The following is a 21,958-nucleotide window of genomic DNA, read 5'->3' on the forward strand; positions in this document are numbered from 1 at the left end:
TGTGTACAAAATATCTACAGGCTTTCTAGCTAAATACGAGCTTTCTATTTAAATTAGATACAAAAAAACGATATTCATAAACGAGCAATTTTATTTTCTCGGTATATGGAATATTGTTTTTGATTGACAGCATTAGTGAACAGATAATTATTAATGTTCAAAACCTTAAAAGATAATTTGCCATGAACAATTTTCACTTACTTGGAACATCTTTATCCTGAGACTAGTTCGAAGTCTTTTCGTTTTTTTACTTCTAGCGGACATGTCGTATTTTAGTTTGTTTAAATAATATAATTAAATTTTTATTTATAGTCAAGATCTGTCGACTTTTCTAAGTAAATGTGCAGTAGCGGAACATTGTTGTGGAGGAAAGAAACATGGATTCGTCGCCGAGTACAGCATTCCTCTGAAATATCATTTTTGTTTTATCGACCCAAATCATTTTTTAGATGATAAAGAAACGTACTCACTATTGTTTTATCCTAATAAATTCGTAATCTAACAAACAGCAAAACACCGAAACAAATTTAAACCTATCGATAACCTTCACTGCGTTTATTATCTTGCAATCGGATGTCACGTATACGTTCTATGGACAGTTTTTTTTAAACGTCAAAACTTTTCGTGATACATTATATGTAGGTTTTTCACACAGTGTTGAAGAAGGAATACAGAATGCTACATCTAATAAAAAAGAATAGTGATTCTAAAGTTTTTTTAAAAAAAATTATATTGTTTTAAATCTAATTTTAAATCTTAATGTATTAGTTTCAGAAGACATTAAGAGTAATTGGTTTTAGCAATATTTCAGGAACTGTACAGAATAATCTTCCATCTGTCTTGCAAGAAATATAGCATATACAAATATTAAAATTCGTAAAACACATGAAGGAATTACTTTATTAAATCAAGTTAAGCATTATTAGGCGATAATAGTTAGATGGAAGAAAGAAAATTATTTTTAGAACGAAAACGCCGTGGAAATAATGTTTATGAATTTAAAGTTTTTAATTTTCTTCGAAATATGAATGGACATTAATAACAGCAGTAAGAAATAAAATGCTCTTCAAGAGTTACAAAACATCATGAAAGAATTCTTTTCACTGTCTACAGAATAAATATATAATTAATGCATGATCAATGTTAATATTTTACTTAGAGTGTCAAAGTCAATGAATTTTGAACCAGAAAATTTATTGATCAATCATGCGCAATGTAACAAATTCTTTTTCAAGCTCAAAGTAATAATTTCATCAATGTTTTGATTGTAATTTCGTGTTTATTTACATAATAGAGAAAAAAAATTAACTTTCTTCTAATAACGGTAATACTAAAGGAAAAGACATAAATACTATCTGCTCATTGTAAGTTTTCTATGAGAATATTTGAAAACATGATCAAATGAATAAAATAAACAAATGGTAATATTCAAATTAGTTCTACGAGAACAAAAATTTACATTTAATAACATGAATATAAAATTTCCAAAAAATCTGTTTTTACTTTAAATTATTAAAAAGCATCAAGTTTGTTACGCTTACCTATTTTTAGCATGAAACAAATACATAAATAGATCAACTATTACTTACCTCATAGAAATGAACCCAGATAATGTGAAAATATTTTTAAGCATAAATTAGAAGATGGATGTTTTCAAAATATTAAGAAAAGCAATGGATAATGTATGGAACATTTATCGCCTGCTTTCAGCTATTGTCAATTCTACTTAGATGTGAAATAAGAAGGCTAGATTTTATGACTCCTCTTTTATAGCCAACTTCCGATTTGTACTTCATTTCTTGTAGGCGACGTAACATTTTATGGGGTTAAATTTTTTTTATTAACGGTATATTTTTTTGCAATGGTTAGCTTTTAGCGAGAAACTTAAAATGATTATTTGATTTTGCTTAGTAGATCATTATCAAGATTTTTATTAGCCTTAACGAAATAAAATCTCTCAGAATTTTTCTAGAAACCACATTGGCTATCTCATTTTTCTGAAAAAATCAATACATTGAGATAGTTCTCACTAATTCAATTTAATTTGGAAACAATCACTGCTGTTAGCTTTGATGTACAGTTTTACAAAAAGTCCAACGGAGTACTCAGTACAAATAAGGCTTGAAAAATGAAACTGAATTACTTAAATATGAAAATACATACATGAAATCACAGATTTTTCGTAGTTTTTTTATGTCTTCTTATAATATTCATAAATCAACCATTAAATAATTGACAAATTCATGTTATTTAAATTTATGTATAGTAAATAATTGATTTTTCTATACTCGAATGAATAGATTTCAGATTTTGCGGGAATATGTGCCTAGTATACTTGAGCTTCTAATAATTTTTCTAAAATGTAGTTACAAGAAGTATTTTGTGACTCATAAGGTATATACGAAAAAAAAAAAAAAACATGGAATTTTATGCTGGTATCTTTCATTATATATTAAAATGAATGGAGTTATTTCAAAGAAAATAATGCCATTAATTTTATGTCTTAAAAGTTCATTAGAAATTGAATACATACTTGTATTTACGTTAATTTCAAAATTCTTAATGTCAGTTTTCTTTCTTTTTTTTTGTGATCAGAGATAAAATCCATATGGTTATTATGGTTATAAATTTTCAAAAGAATAAATAAATCATTGCTTCATCAACATATATCTGATATTTTGTATTTTAGATATAAAAAACTTCGCTTCTGAATGTAAATAATTAAGCACCATGCTATTCTCTAAAAGTCGATGACAGGAAATTTATTCATGGGGATTTTAAATTATGATCAGAATAAAATTACATTATTACTTATTAGAAATGTTATTAATGTTAGAAATTATTAGTTATGAATTAATGTTAGAAATTATTATTAATAGAAAAGGATTACTATTTGATGAATGGCAAAGTCTTGCTGCGTTGAAAGTTTCTGTACAATTTTGATTCCGTTCTGAAAACATTTTAAGAATCAAGAGAGCTATAAATTTCGTCTAAGTTGCACTTGAGCTAGAATATTTGTTCAGATCAAAACGCTAAAATTTTAAACCATATCCAATGTTGTATGAAATATTGTATTGATTTAATGAAATACCAACATTAATAGTGAAATTCATGGCTTACATACACACAAAAAGAGAATTACTATCATTTTTCTTTTATTGTTTTATTTCTGAGGTTCTTTATCAGTGGATAATAGTCCATTTTCATTACATAATTTTAATTTATTTACTGACCTAATGAGAAGCCACACTCCTTAATTTTATAAGTGTATTAAATGAAATCTAGTTTTCAAACTGTTTTGTTGGTAACTTTATAAAAAACGTTTTTCTAAATGCGACAGTTTCATAATACGAAGTCAGGGATACAGGGTATATACTAGCTTCAAACGCGATGAATAATCACAGAGTTCACCTGACATTTTTTTTTTTTTTTTAGAAAAAAAGGGAAGAAATAATCTTAAAGTTTGCAAATGCTCGTTTTCGTTTATGTTTGAAATAAATATTCGATTCATTTTTGCAACCCACAGAAATAATGCAAAATTCATAATCTAGTGAAGTTTCGTAGAATCAATTTGATTAATTTTTAAATATTTCTGGCTTTTTTTTTTTTGCAGAAACTTGTAACACTTGAAAGAAATATTAATAAATATTAAGTGAGAAGAAATGGTTCTTTTGTTATTAAAAATATAAACTTTGTTATTTAACCTTTATAAACAGAAATTATTTTATATATCAACATAATTATAAAATTACATAATTCTACGATGCATTTATTTGAATGTATAACTCCCCTTTTCCCCAATGATTTATTGCATTTTATGAATGAGGTATTATGATTCGATAAGCAAAAATTCAGATCTACCTTATGGTCTGTGACGATCTTTAATACCGCAGCATGACCCTGAACCTAGAATCGTGAAGATTTCCAATCAATAATGATTAGTAATGTAAGAGGAAAGCGTGAATTGTATCTTTGTGAGAACGTATTAGATGAGAGATATATAACTATAATGTCTTTTTGAGAAAGACACTATATAGGTCTATAAATGAAGACAATTAATAAGAGATAGGCATTGGCACTTTGCAAAGAAGAAAAGTGCATAAAGCCAAAGGACAAATCTTGGTTATGGAGAGAGTTTAAATGTAACGTTCGAAGCGTAATGTGAGGTAAGAATATAATGGCAATTGCAAACATCAGCTCATTGATCTTTTTTATGATTTAGTATTTTAAAAATGTGAATAAAATGCATATTTTAGGATACCGTAATTAATTATTAACCAGATTTACGGTTATTGGCACACATAAAACAGCAAACCTTTCTGAATCACTAGAAGCCAAAACAGAAGTTGTGATATTTTATTGGTGAAGATGTTTAAAAACTTCGCTCAGAGATATATTAGAAAACCAAACAAATTAAAATTTAAAAATTGCTCTTCATTAAAATTTCTGAATTGTACCCATAAGAGCGAATATTTCGACAATATATAACACTATAAAACCATTTTCGTAACTAGAATTAATCAATAACTCCTTTGTTCGTGTTTCTCTACATAATGATAACTTGCAGAAAACACCTTCATCGCTCAGAGACAGAGTTATTACAAGTAGAGTCATCTACAATTGCAATGACTTTTTAATTAACGCTTAACGAAAAGATTTGATAGATATCTTCCAGTTCCTTATTATTTTAAATACTGAGATCTCTGTTCTCAAATCACTATAAAGAATTATTATACTTTTACATTTTTCTAGGTACCAGATGAATAGTAGTATAAATGACATATAAAATCTGTAGACTGTTGACAGCGAGTTTTTGAGTTTTCTTACATTAAACAAACAGGCATAACTAAGCAAGTTGAGAACCACTGTTATAGAGCATTTCACTCCTATTCCTAGTATTTATCTCAAATAAATATCCAATGCAAATCAATTGCTAATACAACTCAGTTTTTCTATTTGTACTTAAAAAATCTTACTTCTAAATAACATATTGGGTGATATAATGTTTTTAATTTAGGTTTCTTTCATAACACAGTAATGGAATGATAAAGATTCAAAAGAAATTTCATTCTCTGAATCAAACATTGAAATCAAACAAATCAAACATTGAAATTTTAATAATTAGTATTGTATTTACAATCTAAATAAAAATTTGTTATAGATGAAAAACAAAACCACGACTGCAAGCCAAAATGTATTTCTTCCAACCTTATTTTTTATGCTTCCTATTTGCCTTTCAAACTCATAAAGATCATCAAAATTATTTTCACCTCTCCACCTTTATAGATAACGCCATGAAGTATTTATGGCTGGCCATTTTGGCTCAATTTTTCGCGCTTGACCTGCCTGGCTTGGTGTAAACGGCGGGAAGCATAACATTTCACAAACACAAACTTGAGGGCTTTAATACATTGTAAACTTTAGAACTGCGGAGACCATCAAAAGCCTTGTAAACGAAGGGAAAGTGTTTAAGATGGTAGCGTAAAAGCGAGATAATGATTTATTTTTTAGTTATATATCGACAATCCTGAAACTGTTTTGCCAATTAATAAACCAAAAGTCAGTTCCCACATTTCTCACATTAAATCTATGATTCGACTTTTGAAATTTGATCCCTTTTTACTTAAATGAAACATAGTATGTTTTGTATTTACTTAATGAAATAATTACTTTCTTGTGTTTACTTAAACATTGTATTTCTCTTAATTTTTTGATAATAATCAACTTGCTAGCATGAAAAAAAAATCACTTTGTTCATAAATCTTCACTAATGTTTTGTTTTCTTTACATGCTAACTTATCTCCACTTAATGTAGTTATTAAAAGCTACACATTTTAGTATAAAACGAAATTGTTTTTTTTTTCAGATGCTATCATTTAGACAACGGAACCTCCAATTAGAAACAACAACCATATTGAATCAAACTGACATTATCAATACGAATGAAAAAAAATTCAAAGCTTCACTTATAATATACAGAAGAGGACTGAATTAAGTTCCCTAGGAACCCAAAGGTAAATGCAAATTTTTTGAGCTCCCTTTCCACTTCCAGAATCAGATATCGTTATTGAGTTTAATATAACATCCATAAATTTGTTTTAAGATAAACTAAAATAACAAAACATTTAATTCCAAATCACCTCCAAGAAAATTGATTTCAGTATCTTTTATATAGACAAAATGAAATTAAAAATAATTTTAAACAAAATGAAAAGATGAAACTCTGATTGCATTCTAAATATTCAAATACAGCGTTTGTAAGGATTATTTATTTATGGCTTACTCAGTCAAAAAAAAAAAAAAAAAAATAAATAAATAAATAAATAAAAGGACTATACAAATTTGCAAACGAATCTGAAAAAAAAAAAAATCATAAAAAACATTTTTCAGAAATTTACTCGATACTTGACTTGAATTTGAATATTTTGGAGTACATGGCTTTTATAAATCAGATGAAAGCGTAAAGGCAGATTACTCTGAAAATGCAACAACAAAAAATCTACAGTCTTTCTGCGTCTTCCAAAGCTATAAGGATCCTAGACAATTGTTTACTTTGCTTGTTTAATAATCCGGCCATCTACCGAAGTCATACTAATACTACGCTGGCAGATTAAGTTTTTGATGATAAATCTTAACCTGCAATCAAGATGTAAAAATTTTCATAAAAAGAAGTAATAAAATATCAAAAGTATCTATTCATTAGTAAAGAAAAACACTTCATATTTGCAAGCAATTGACTTCTCATGACTTTTTTTATTGGATTATTCATGCAAGACAAGTGAATCATTCGAATTAAAATCTTTATTTGGGGATTCATAAATTTTACAAGCAATAAACGAATCTATAATGAAATATATAATGCCATGTTATAAAGGATTCTGTAATACAATATAATGTTTTAGTACATGTAATAATTAATAAATTAAAGACAATTACATTTTGTATTGAAAATTTTAAATCTGAAGATAAAGGAACTGGGAAGAAAATGTTGGACAAAATGAAAAAAAAAATGTAAAGACATAGGGAGTGGGCGTATCCTTTTATATTTAGAGCTAATCTTTTCTTTTTTTTTCATACACATGGGACTGAAATTTAAGATCGTAAATATTCTGGAAAGGCTTTCAGAACATTTAATACTTGTTAAAATCAAATCAAAAAGGAGAATATTTAAAATTTTGAATCAAGATCAATTATTCTTTCTTTAAAAACTCTGAGCAATATTTTACTTTTTAATCTTTTTTTTATTGTATTAACATATTTAAATGTTTCTGCTTACAGCTGTGATTAATTTCTGCAACGATACTCCACCGATATCAAAAAGAATATCCATGAATGGTAGTACGAATTTTAAGCATAAATGTGACAATCACGATATTCCAACAGTTGAAAAATCGGATTTGAAGAAAAGTTTATTTAAAAGACAAAAACTCACTTTAGCTCTATATGAACATCTGCTTCTTAAATAATTCAAAAGTGAGGTCAAGATTTAGAGGAAGTGAACAAATGTGGATACTATCTAATTATTTTTTATAAAGCTGTTTTTTTCTTCGAAGTACCTCAGTTCCGAAATTTGAGTTACGAACTCAAAGTTTTAGAAATGTGTAAGTTTTACAATAATGTGCAAAGAAATGAGCCCTTTGATATTAAATATCGGAGATTAAGTGAGGATCCGCTATCAAACGCGCTGATCAAACACAAGGATAGGATTTCCGTTATAGAATTTGATTCATGCACCATTACCAGTATTTCGCAACTGTATAAAATAAATTAACCAAGGACATTGATTCAGCATCAAAATAATTGGTTGCAATGAAACTGAACATTCATTACACCCGTTTCTATGAATGAAATATTGGGGTTTTTTTTCTCTTATTGTTGTTAAATTAGAATGATGCGATAGTGTTGCACAATAACCTGAAAGAATTGGCATTGCATTCAGACAACTAAATAAACATTAGGAAAGAATAAATAAGCATAAGCAGAATGAATCGCTGGTTTTTAGAATTCGTGCCATAGAAAATTAATTATTTGAATAAATTTATTTCATATTCATTATTTTGCCCTTTTTAATAATTAAAACTCACTTTACAATGTTTTTATTCGATTTCTTGTTTTAATCTATTGTCTAATGTACATAGAATGACAGCATAAAATTTAAGAAAATTTAAATATTGGTTTTGAGTTCTTAAATGAATGATGAAACATTATAGACTTTTTCAATTCGTATAATAATGTCGTATTTATGATAGAAAAAGGAAGTTTAAACAATTCTGTCTTTATAGTTTGCAGATGAATGTCTGAAAAATTTCAAAATTTCAAATAACATTATAGCATCAATTAAATAAATGGAAAATTATTTTCCTATTCATGTGGGAAATTATTTTCAGTTATATTATATATGAAAATATTTAAAATATATCCTATATATAATAAAAATGATCTTGTATTTGAATCTTGTTTAAAATCGTATTTTTGTTAATAAAGCATAGTATTTCACGTAATAATGGATATTTTTTAAATACTATAATTAATAACCAATATTTCACGAAAGTCTTTCTGCATGCGATTCAAAATTTCCATTAACCTCCAATAAAGAAATCGAGCAAACAGTGATGGTTGTAAGCATTTCGTTGTCCCATATAATGCCTACTATGAGGCCCTTTTTGTAAAAACTAAAAAATTTAGTTTCACATTTCAAAACCTTTTTAACTTAATCAACATGCTAGTGATTTATATTATTTTTTAATGTAAGTAACTATGCGAAAATATTTATGTTTTTCTTTTTTAAATTCTTACTGTGCATATAATGAAAAAAAATGGCTAAAGTAATAGATTTCTTGGAAAAATAACCATAATTATTGGTTAACGATTTCCTTACTTATAAATAAATGCATTAAATTATTATGATAGATTATTGGGAGCTAATTAACTTCAAGCAAATATAAAATTAGAATTGATTATATAGAAAAACTTGTTCAAAGTGAAAAATAAAATAATTAATTAGATGAAGAATTAATGTTTTAATATATTATAAACAAGTAATTAGCAGTATTTAAATTTATTCAATAATAATTTTAATAATTCAATGTAAAGTTCATGAAATCCTAATATTTCCAAACATTTAATATAGTCCAAACTCATAGAAATTTTATATTTTACAAATTAACACATTTGGCAACATGGTTAATAACATGGCTGTTAATAACATAACATGGCTATTTAATGCATAGACTTGTGACTTCCCCCTTTTCTCCATCCTAGGCATTATGTTCCTAGTCGGAAATCCGTCACTGAAGACAAACTATAGAATTATAATATATTTTATCTGTTATTAGTATGAAGGCATTAATAAAACACTATTGAATCTGTATTGTTAATCTAAAACACGATATCAGGGATTTTTTATAATAGATTTATCAACTACATTGCAGTGATTTTGAACCAACTGAGATAAGCACTTTATTTTTAGTCTTGTCAATTGAATAAGAAAGAAAATTTTCAACCAAACAAGCAATGAGATGACTCGAAACGAAATATTTTTGTTCTGGATTTTAAGATAAGAGAGTTTTAAGATGAAAATACATTGAATTATTGAAATATTCGATGTGGAATTGTATAGTTAAAATATATTTTTAGAAATAAATCCCTTAAAACTATATTTACAATATGAATATTACCTAATTGTTGTTGTTGTTGTATATAATGGCACTTGCCAGGACAAGCGTGCTGCCGAAGTCTGCGATTTTAAGCCTAGAGAGCGTCTTTTGTTTTAGTAGTGCCAACTAGGGCCAAGAGCACGTCTTAGCTACTCACGCATCACATTCGCTTGCACAACCCCTTTTTATAGGGGGGCACATTCACACTTCTCACAGATAGAACAGATGAAGAACAACCATGTCCGAACCGGGACTCCAGCCCAGGACACCCAGATCACGGGGAAGATGCGCTACCCTTATGCCAGGACGCCGGCATACTACCTAATACTAAAATGAAACTGTTAATAACATAACATGGCTATTTAATGCATAGACTTGTGACTTCCCCCTTTTCTCCATCCTAGGCATTATGTTCCTAGTCGGAAATCCGTCACTGAAAACAAACTATAGAATTATAATATATTTTATCTGTTATTAGTATGAAGGCATTAATAAAACACTATTGAATCTGTATTGTTAATCTAAAACACGATATCAGGGATTTTTTATAATAGATTTATCAACTACATTGCAGTGATTTTGAACCAACTGAGATAAGCACTTTATTTTTAGTCTTGTCAATTGAATAAGAAAGAAAATTTTCAACCAAACAAGCAATGAGATGACTCGAAACGAAATATTTTTGTTCTGGATTTTAAGATAAGAGAGTTTTAAGATAAAAATACATTGAATTATTGAAATATTCGATGTGGAATTGTATAGTTAAAATATATTTTTAGAAATAAATCCCTTAAAACTATATTTACAATATGAATATTACCTAATTGTTGTTGTTGTTTATAATGGCACTTGCCAGGACAAGCGCGCTGACGAAGTCTGCGATTTTAAGCCTAGGGAGCGTCTTTTGTTTTAGTAGCGCCAACTAGGGCCAAGAGCACGTCTTAGCTACTCACGCATCACATTCGCTTGCACAACCCCTTTTTATAGGGGGGCACATTCACACTTCTCACAGATAGAACAGATGAAGAACAACCATGTCCGAACCGGGACTCCAGCCCAGGACACCCAGATCACGGGGAAGATGCGCTACCCTTATGCCAGGACGCCGGCATACTACCTAATACTAAAATGAAATGCAAACATAAAATCTCAATCGATTTAAACAAATGTAAAAAGGGTTGAGGGAATAAAATAGTATGTATATGCAGTATATCATAATATAATGAAATAATATTAAAAAACATTTTCGTTTCAGTATGTTTCTACAATTATTGAAAGCTGAAATTTTGTTAAGCTATATGCCAATTTTGCTTATAAGTTAGATAAAATAGTTTTTAGAGTTGGCTGAATTTAATTAGATTAACATCTTTATGGCTTTAGTAATTAGGTAGATTAATATCCCAGTTGGATGTTAATTTAGAGCCATTTCGGAGCAGATTTCGTATTTTAGAATTGTAGTTAGATGTCGTGAGCAATATTAGAGATGAAGTTTTCCACACACATTACCATAGAGAAAACTTTTGATTCCGCATGCACTAATCAACGTTCATGGCTGATCGGAATATAGTCTCAAACTCACGACTTTGTCATCATTTATGTCTTGAGGAAAGAGAAATCCATAAAAAAACATTATTCTGAAGAAACTAGCTATTTTATTAACACATTAAGATGGAGATACTTATAATAAGTAACATCTTTGTTCAAATAAATAAAGATTCATATCAGACGAATTTAGTTATTTTTGTTTACTTTATAAACAATAATGGTAAATCGACAGAGCAACTGTAGGCATTTGAAAATGTGGAGTAATTGATAATTCTAAAATTTTATAATTTAATTCATTTGAAAAAGATAGTTGATATTTCTTCATTTATAGATTCACGAATTAAAGGATAACGAAAACTTTGGGTAAAATCCAATCACAATTTATAAATATTACTTTGGAAGTAGTTACCTCTCGGAAAATATTCATTCCTTAAAAGATTTTTTTTTTTTTTTTTTTTACCTTTGTTATGCAAAGTACAAAAACTAATTTTTTTGGCAATGAATTTGGCTGCATACATAAAGAATCCTTTTCAGAGTAGAAATAATATTTAAATCTCAACATTGTATTTGAAATTCGTTTAGTATATTAATAAAATCATTCATTTAACATAAATTCACTTTGCAGTGCTTTCCTAATCTGATTACAAAAGTTTAAAAGTATAAAAATTGATTTTTATAAACAATTTTTGACATTGTATTATTTAATATCTATATATTCTAATGTATTAAAATTCCATAACTATGAAATCAAAAGTAAGGAATTGTTATCAAGTAAAATAACAGCATAAACTCACAAAAAGAAATACATCCATATGAGTAAAATGTATATGCGAAAAAATTATACTTATATATGTATTTTGAAGATTTATTTGTTAGGAATCCCTGTTATAATCAAATGCTTGTAAGGAGGAAGATATATTCACAGAGAATATTTTATAGAATTTATTAAAGCTATTTGGAGATAAGAATATATTATTACTGAACCACATTGTCTAAAATGCGAAATAGTGTCGACGAATGAATATTTAAAACAATTTTGTTTATATATTTCAAGCTCAATGTTTCAAGACATATCAAATAGTTTTTGTTGCGAATTCATTTGACAGAATAAAATCGTAAACCTTTATCTCTTTTTTTAATCCTATGCTTTTGATCAAAAGCTTTTCTTTATGTGCACAATCCAAAACCTTTTGTAATGGACTTCTTGAAATAAATTGTTTCTTGTTGATCAAACTTGCAGATTCCCAGTGAGATGATTACTTAGTCTCGTAACCTTTGATTTAGATCAAAATACACAACTTAGAATTCTGCTTTCGGTTGTTTTAGATATTATTAACGTGGATCTGGATGTATTTTGTCTACTAGAAAGCTGAGTCACCTTCTCTGGTTCATCTACAAGAAACCTGAACAGACGAAACTAATGGGGTTAATCAATCATCATTTCTGTCTTTTAAAAAGTTTTTGACACGAATGTTTATTTAGTCTTTTAATCGATCATTGCTAGACAGTGTTTGTAAAATTAATACGTTTAATATATTTTCACTTTTTTTAAAAAACTGAAATAAAAATTTCGAATTTCTGCTTAATAATGATATTTTTTGAGAACAATAACTTTAAATATACAACAGCTCGGTTATTTATGCAGAAACATCAAAAATTTAAAACTATTATTGTCATGTTTAAACTTTCACATTTTTTTATTCTTATAAAAATAAAAAGAACAGTCATTATAAAACTTATATAAGTAGTAATGTTCATTCATGATTTCGAAACTTTAGTAATAGTGTTGACATTTAATTTTTTTTAACAACTACATTAGAAGGCAAGGTAATAAAATGTTATGAATCAATTTTCAATATATTATAATTTGTTTCTAATTTATTTAAGGAATCTCTTTTAAGCATATAATAATACATGTTTATATGTAATGAGCATTTTGAGTTAATTCTCTTGAATAAAATCTAAAAAACTCTTCATAATTATATTCTATAATACGGCAAGATAAATATAGAACATCGTATTTAAAAAAATATAATAAATTTTAATTTAAATGGTTAATAATCAATAACGTTAGTTTTAGTTATGTGCCAACCCTATTTTTCGTAAACGATTTATTGTAGAAACTTCATGGAATTCTAAAATTTTATTTGCTTTTCCCCTTTCAGGTGTATTTAATAAAGACTGAAATAAATGTCACGGTTTATGCCTTTCAACTTGTTACGATATTTTTATGTTTGTGTCATCACTTCTGATTTATTTACCGTTTTCGCGCCGTGTAAGCTTTTTTCATTCTCTTTACATTGTCATGCAACAAATAGAATAGTTAAAATTTGGCATGCTGTTTTATTACTTATTATAAAACGTGTATCGAATTTCGGAGAAAATCTGCCAAAGGGTTGATATGGACTATCCGTGTATTCACATTTAAATACAGTACTTTATAAATACAAAAGCGATATGGAAGAGTTTTAGCGTATCTCTTTGAAAATTATATATATATGTATCCGATTTTGGAAATACGATGCTATGACACCAAAATTGTAAATATATGTCTCTTTTCCAATAGAATCCAGCAATGAAAAAAGGTTCAAAAATCTTACTTGATTTTCTCCCCATTATACTTCGAAAATAGACCCAAAACGAAGCGTATTGTGTAAGCATGTTAGAAAGCCGAAACGAGAATATTCGTGCTGTGATTTGGGAAATATTTGGGAAAACTTATAAATAACGTAAGTTAAATGCCCCAAAACAATTTTATTCCTTAAGTTCATAGTGTTTATAATCCAATGTCTGAAAAGATATTTTTTACCATTCTTAGTTGTCTGGTGATATTGTCTGAAAACAGAACTGTTTAATAAATTAAAATACGCATAATAATTAACAAGATGTGCGTAAATAATTGAAATCACGCTTGAGTATTGGAAGCAATTTAGTAGAGTTAATCACCACACAGATTCAGCTTTTTAAAATTAGTTTCTGAAATATTTTGTTGACAGTATATTGATTAGATTGCGCATAATTACATTTATAGGTAATATGGCGTTTTAATCAAGTTAAAATTTTATGACATAAAAGTAATTTTTGTTGATGTTGTGATATTATTAAAATATGCATATTTCGCCAATAAACTGAAATCGATGCTCTGAACAGAAAAAATAATGATAAATGTTTGTATGTTAAAATAATTGCATCTATCCAGCAAATGTTTACTAAGAATTTTTTAAAATTTCAGGCATTGAAAGCATTTGTTCAAATGAAAGTCAAATTTTTCACGAAGGAAGTCAATTTCGTATAAAAGTATTTAGGCGGGAAAAAATAATTTTTTTTTTCTGGGAAATTCAAAAAATAATTTTTCTGTATTTTAGCAGAAAGACTAGGTTGTCCGATAAGAAAAGTACAGCCAATGAAAGAAAAAGAGTTTTATGTTCAAATTAATTAGAATATTCCAAGAATTCATCCGGGGTAAATTTCAAGAGTAGTAATTTAGTCTGTTATTTATACATGAATCATAATAATTTTTTTCTCTGTTGTTATAAGTAATTGATTTGTTGACTGGTTTATAATTTGTTTAATTGATTTAAAATTTTCCTGGTGAATGGAATGATTCACACTTAAATCTCATACTAAAAATAATATAGTTATATAACAATTTTTTGTTGGTATTTATTTGCAATTTTAAATACCATACAAATTTGCTAAGGTTAAGTGTAATATTCATATATTTGAAAAATACTTTCTTTACTAATATATAAATGATTTAATATCTAAAATAGTCTAATAAAACAATACTTGAAAGAAAAGGCTGTGTTGAATAAAATAAAATTTTAATTCATGAATGAAAGAAAAATCCCTCTTCATTAACTGCAAATAAAATATCATTGCTTAACAGGCAATACAATCCCAATTTTCTGTTTTACAGTAGGAAGAAGAAACCAATAACGAATAGTTCTGACTTTTTTCAAATCTGATCTAGACATGAGATCGTTTGTTCATCCCTGATATGGAAAAAAAAAAAAAAACCATACAAAAATATTCGTTATTTTTTGTTTCCAAAAAAATTATTTTCTTCTTCTTAAGGCATTTTGAAAATTGAGACAGTCACTGTTGCTTGTTAAGCAACAATATCTGTTAGTATTCAGATATTATCTAGACATAGTAGAATTTCATACAGTTTATATATAATGCCATTGATTAAATTGTGAAATATGATGCACCTTGGCTGTTTATATTATGGGATACCACCTCAAGGGTCACAACATAATATTATTTGTACCATGATTTTTTCTACAATGACTCCCTTTATTTTCCTTCAGATTTTTTTCTATTTATATATTAAAATAGTTATGAAAGGCATTTTGATTTAATAGATATAAATAAAATTTGCTAAACAAAATAGCTAAAATTAGACTTTCTTAATTTATCCAAAACTAATGCTTTGATTTCTCATTTGTTTGGATTTTGAGAGAACAACAAAATGTTTTAGATGAAAATGGGACTACAGAAATTTTTTCCACCAGAGTATGGACGACCAATGGAAACAATTCAGTAAGTCTTTTGATATCGGGTAAAAAAAAACTTCTGTAAGCAAAAAATGCTTATCCTGCATAAATAAAATACGTAATTGCAGAAAGCTGTCATATTGATCAACAATTCAAATACAATGCATGCATCAAGTAAACACTTCCGTATCTCTAAATGATAACTCACCGTTTTCTTCACAAAGGGCTCCTCGGATTCTTCAAAAAGCACCAGTTCATTCATTCCATCTTCCGTTGTGAATAGGAAACGGGGCACTTCCATTTCATCTCCAAAAGACATCATGCTACTAGTAATAGAATCGGATTCTGAGCATCTTTTTCGAGAATACCATCGTGTCGTCGCCATATTGGATCGGTGCATCACGCGAAAAAGGAACCGAAGCAATTCATCGCTCCCTACTCATGATTGTTGACTCAGTGGAACAGGTGTGGATCAAACTCCACTACACGACTCATCCTTGGCAAAAACCGTGTTGACATGGAGGATAACTTTCATTTCAATGCATGTTGTGAGATGGGACGCATAGTATTAGGACAAAGATGCCTTTTTGTTTAGTTATTGTTGCTTAGCTGTCCACCTGACTCATTTGAGTGGAAAGAATCGGATTTCTCTATTGACGAGGTTAAACGAAATCGGTTCGTCAGGCTGTGAAGCATGTAATGAGATTGAAATGTTATTTACGAGAATCTAGATATTCTTCTGATATAAATTTAAAATTTTGACGATGGAAATGAATCAATGAATTAAATGCTTCTTTAAAAGCAATTGCTAATGAACTGTTAACTTATAAGTAATCAATAGTATTTATATTTCAAGTGAAATAAAAAGCCTAATTAATTTGATGAATTTATTCACATATAAATTTATGCCATGAATTAAATGTTTCAAAAATTTTGAAAATTATAAAATCTTAATAAAAGAAAAAAATATTTCTTTTTTGCATATTACCTTTGATGTATTTTTCACAGACTTCAAATCTTTCTATAAACTTTATTGCAAGATTAAATATGACTGTTTATATAAAGTGGACATTTTATTTAATATGATGTGAAGTATAGAAATTTATCTGTTTATTAAAATCACGGAATAACCAAACAAAAGGAGAGAGAAAGAGAATTGGAGAAAGAACGAATTTTAAAAGAAAATTCTTATATATTCGCGAACACAATTTGCGATAAATTATTGTTATTGAATAGTACAAAATGAAAAAGGAAAGTAAATATGACATCAGTTTGACTTCGCACATTGATTCACATCTGCAAACTTTCTTTGTAGTTTGTAGTTGTTTGTAGTAAATTCATAAAAATGTGTGTAGTTCAAAGGAATGATACATCTGACGAAGAATGAAAAATTATATAAACTTTTATTTCTTTTGCAGTAAGCACAAAAAGCACATTTTTAGAAAGTGATTTATTTTAGCTTTATATATTAGACTAATTAGAGCGTAGAACTACGAAAATAGGATTTATGAAGAAATGCACAAGCAGCATTCAACATCAAATATTAAATTAATTAACGTAATTATTTTTTTATAACTACCGGAGGAGAATTGCTGTGGCCTTCGTGTTAGGCCTCACTTCGGGACGCGAGAGCTTCAAGTTCGGAACTTGATTCCATCGAAGACCCAGCATGTAACCGGGTCCACAGCATATTAAATCTGTAGGGGCCAAATATCCTTCCATTGGTGCGGAGGGGAAGATTGAGAAAAAGATGCTGCTGGCCCAAATAGCGTCCTTGTTATCTGACCGCGGTTCATATTTCCGTAGTCCGTCCCAAAATACCCTTAATATTGCCTCAAAAAGGGACTAAATGAATTTAAAACACTAATACATCTATTTAAGGTATAGCTATAAAATACATGCCCGCAGCTAAATTAACGCATGGGTATTTGAGGGTACGAATTTTTAGCAGGCCATCTGCGTTGCTTTTATATTTTTTATTCTCGAGGTGATTGCAAATCGTCCATCGACGCAAGAGAACTGCATAATATATAATATTTCAAAGTTCTAAAAAATTTCAAAATCCTGTTAACTGCGAATGCATTCATTCATGCATTCGGGATTTAACAGGAAGTAATCTTAAATGCTTAAAACAAACAAATGTGTAAGATTAGAGAAGTTAATGCAAATATGTAGAAGAGATGGAAAAGGGTTTTCCTATTACGTAGGTGGAATACATTTTTGTTTAAACGCTAATATCCAGAAAGGCCATTATTTGTCTAAAATATTAAATGAAAGAGATGAACGGGATAAGCAATGCATTGATGGAATAAAAACGAGCTGTAGATGTATAATGTGTGAATCACTTCGAGTATATTGTATGAATGAGGAACGTTTCGCACTGAAATCCATGAATAAAATGAAAATGGCATGTACTAATAAACATTGACTTGATAAAAGCGAACTGTTTCGCATAAGCTGCCCTAAAAACGTAGCCTGTTTAGGGAGAAAAATAATATTTACCTGCCATTTTCTCTTATTCAAAGTTGTAAGTCCTATTTTTACAAAATTCAAGAAATTTCATATTTATTTATTTCGAAGAGTATGGAAACATACAAAATTAAACTATTGGTTTTCCATTGCCTATTAAGCAGAATAAATAAGTATAAAATGTTACTAACGAAAAAATGTTAAATTTGAATTAAATTGATATTGTCGTAGTATTTCAATGAATCATCGCTTTCTCGTTCAAAAGTCTGGAACTAACTAGAAGAGCACGTGACTTTGAAGTGTTTTGATCTTTAGCCTCTGAAAGTCTCATTGAAACTTGTTAAGGCAGGAAGTTTTATCAGTGTGAAGATAACTATTGATAACGTTATTTGTACTGATTTATTTCTATTAAAATACATCAAGGTGTAAAGACCATTTCAATTATCAAAAGTATTAGTAGTGAAAGTAACACTAGCAAGATTATTCCTTCCAAAATACAAGCAAATTATTCCTTCAGAGTACTTTTAAAATATCCACTAGTAAGAAGCTTTTTTAAAATTTTATAATACTTTTCCTATACATAATAAAAAAGTATTTTTCAAACTTTATGGGAAGACTTTATAGAAATGACTTGGGTATAAAGACTTAACCTTCATAAAAATTTGATAACACATTAAAGTAATTTGTTAAAATATAGCAATGCTGTTATTTTATCAGTAAAATAAAAGACAACGGTACAACTTGGTTTATGATGTTTATAATAATTATTTTTAAAATAATTCGTCAAAATATAACGCAAAATAACAAAAACTGGTACCACCTTATCAAAAATTCCCAGCCACACTAACAGTAGGACATTTTACACCCTAAGGATTTAACGTACACCAAACCTCTAGAGACAACAAATCTTCTAAGGATACGCCCCCCCCCCCCCAAAAAAAAACTGAAGAAATTCTATTTGAATATTAGATTTTAAAATTGAATGCACTGAATATTAAATTTTAAAACTGCAGAATTTTTGTTTTTATATTTGCTTGAATCCGTTATCATTCTCTATTTTATCAAAAAGTGAACAAACAATGTTATTTACTTTTCTAAAGCTGTAATTAAAAGCCCTCGAACAATTGAATTACTTCTATGCTAATATTAGAAAGAGTTTATAAGATGTTTTATCGACTTTTGATAAGAGTACATGAAACGCAATCGCATTACATGTTTATAATTAGATAAATAAAAATCTATTTCCATGGTAGCAGAAAGAATCATTGAATTTTCTTTTACATATCGGCTTTCTAAGACATCTGTATCTCCGAGTATCAGTTAATGATAACATTCCAACCAAGAACAACTATTTATTTCCATGATGTACAGCTGCTGAACGTGATCGATAACTTAAGATTACATAGATAAAGTGACAATGTTTTCGATCATGTTTATGATTAAACGATGTAATGTTAAAAAGAGGAAATTTCTGCGATAGGATGTTTGCTTTTATCAAGGCTTAGGTTAATGATCCTCATTTTTGTTAATCATGTTTTTAACCTTCTGCACGATAAAATTAGTTTATTATTTTTATTTTCATAAAAATGTTAAACTTTTTTATAACTTTCTTTTATATCAAATATACAAAGATAAAGTTTAGTAATCACCAAAAAAAATTCGACCACTAGATTTAGATAAATCTCAACCTTTTAGACACCCCCTAAGACAGAAAGCATTTTTTTTAAAAATTATTTTTGTTTGCGGATAAGATAACACCAAAACGAAACAAGTTAGACAGCTCAAAAGTTTTGTGTGTTTTTACACGAGAAGTGCTGATTTCTATCAAATTTGGTTGATATGCGTCTACAGGAATTCTGCCTATCAATTCATGACATGATATGATATGGAATCTATTATGGGAGCATGAATAGAATCGCATTTTTATAATACCAATCGAAAGCGTCCGGCCTATTTAATTCTAGAATCCATTGGGCATCTCGCAGGAAGAAAAGAGTATAGGTGACGACATAGCTCAGTGTAAAACAAATTAATATTAGATTTTAGCGAACATGCGCAGTTACATTTTTCATGTCACTTTGATGCTACATAAATTGACTCCACTAAAACATGGTGAAGGTTGCATTTAAAGTAACACGAGTTCTATTTGGGATGGATCTCTTAATTTCGAACCCTATCAAATGATAAGAACGAACCTGCGGATATCGGCCATCTTTTGCTTATAACAGCAGTCGAGTAAGATTTCGGAAAAAAAAGGAAAAAAAAAAGCATTTTTTGCATTTGATGTAGCAAAGCTTTCACGCGATTACTTACAATAGTGTACAATAAATAGCTCACAAATGTGATCTGACACTTGAGCATATTGCAGAAAAACCTTTGCATATAGAATTGAATACATATAAAAAAATGCTAGATAAATTTTTATGTTATCTAAATTTAATTCTGAATGAAATCAACATATATATATTATTTAAATATGGAATCGCCTTTTTCCAAAAAACAAAAACATGAATTGGCAACAAAAACGAATAACAAAAACTGATAAATTTATGGCGTTTTTTCTTATCAATTCATTTTCAGATAAGTTGATAAATTAAATATTATCAGACTTTTTTTTTACATATTGGCGATATTTAAAATATCAGTCAAAATGTAACAGTTTTCGAGCATCATTGGTTTGGTTTTTATCCTTGCCCCGCAAAAAATGTTTTATTTATCTATAAAGGACTCGTAAGCTTAAAGAAGTAACGAATGATGCTCGAAAACTGATTATTCCTCACCATAAAAATGGTAAATCAGTTTGAAATGTTCGTAAATTAGTTAACTTATCTCAATTGACCATTTACTGTAAGATAAAATGCTTTGCAACAGGAATGTGGATAAAAAATTAGACAACAAGAAGTAGCCGTCCGATTAAGCTAACTTGACATGATCAGTGATTTATTCTAATAAAAATTGGAAAAAATCCACATCATATTGCTATAAAAAAGGATTTAGTTAACAATTTTCTTCTTCCCTTTCACTAGAGACTGTATGACGAGTATTGAGATCAAGTGGAATACAAATACATTGAACTAGAAGATTTTTTTTTCAATTAAGAAAAGTAGAAAAACTCTCAGTTGAGAAATAAGGTTGAGAAAATCATTTGTCAGCCATTGCACCAGAGATATTGAAATTTTATCGGGCAAAATAAACAAAAAGTGAGATTTTAGCTTTCTAAAAGTGGAATCACACCAAAAAAATATGTATACTGATAAAATACTGCATTTTATCCTCAAATTTCCGTTACGTGCCAAAAAGATGGCGTTTGTGGTTCTACTTATGCATACCGTTCCGCAAGGAAACCCCCGATTATGCACCGAAACCTACAGAATTTTGAATTAGAAGTTTCGGTGTTAGATCTCCTGCAGTGAAAGGTTAGCAATTCATAAAATTCATACATTTGCAGCACTGCCATCTTTCACTTTTAAATAGTATAATATTTGATTAATAAAATATTTACCCATTACATTTTTGATTTGAAGAAATTTTAACAAATTTATTAAGTTTTCTCATTAATTAGTTTGAATTAAAAAAAAGTGAGCACAAAAATTAATTTCTAATTATTTCTGCTTCATCATTTGTACTTTCTTTACACAGATTTATAGGACTTTTATAAAAAAAAAATAAAAAACCGATTATTGTAGCGTTGAAAACGAATTTATTAAATATTTCTGCCAATAGAAAGAATAATCATTCAGAATTATTCCATTCAATTTACGAGATCATACGATAAGATGAATGACCCGA

At 28.3% G+C, this 21,958-nt stretch overlaps 1 protein-coding gene across 3 annotated transcripts in view; it reads right to left on the reverse strand.

Annotated features, from left to right (window-relative positions):
- Positions 1-21,958, reverse strand: part of LOC129960022 (proton channel OtopLc-like) — a 63,852-nt gene that overhangs the window by 31,162 nt on the left and 10,732 nt on the right. The window contains exon 1 of one of the 3 annotated variants that reach the window (XM_056073028.1): positions 15,909-16,135. The exons of 1 other annotated variant lie outside the window; for it this stretch is intronic. In XM_056073028.1, the coding sequence (XP_055929003.1) occupies positions 15,909-16,100 (192 nt within the window). In that variant the 5' untranslated portion in view covers positions 16,101-16,135. Of the gene's footprint in view, positions 1-201; positions 417-15,908; positions 16,136-21,958 lie in introns of those variants that run through there. One more of the 3 variants, XM_056073029.1, reaches the window with a different exon arrangement.

This window comes from Argiope bruennichi, chromosome X2 (genome assembly GCF_947563725.1).
Source record: "Argiope bruennichi chromosome X2, qqArgBrue1.1, whole genome shotgun sequence".
In the NCBI taxonomy this organism is placed as follows: domain Eukaryota; kingdom Metazoa; phylum Arthropoda; class Arachnida; order Araneae; family Araneidae; genus Argiope; species Argiope bruennichi.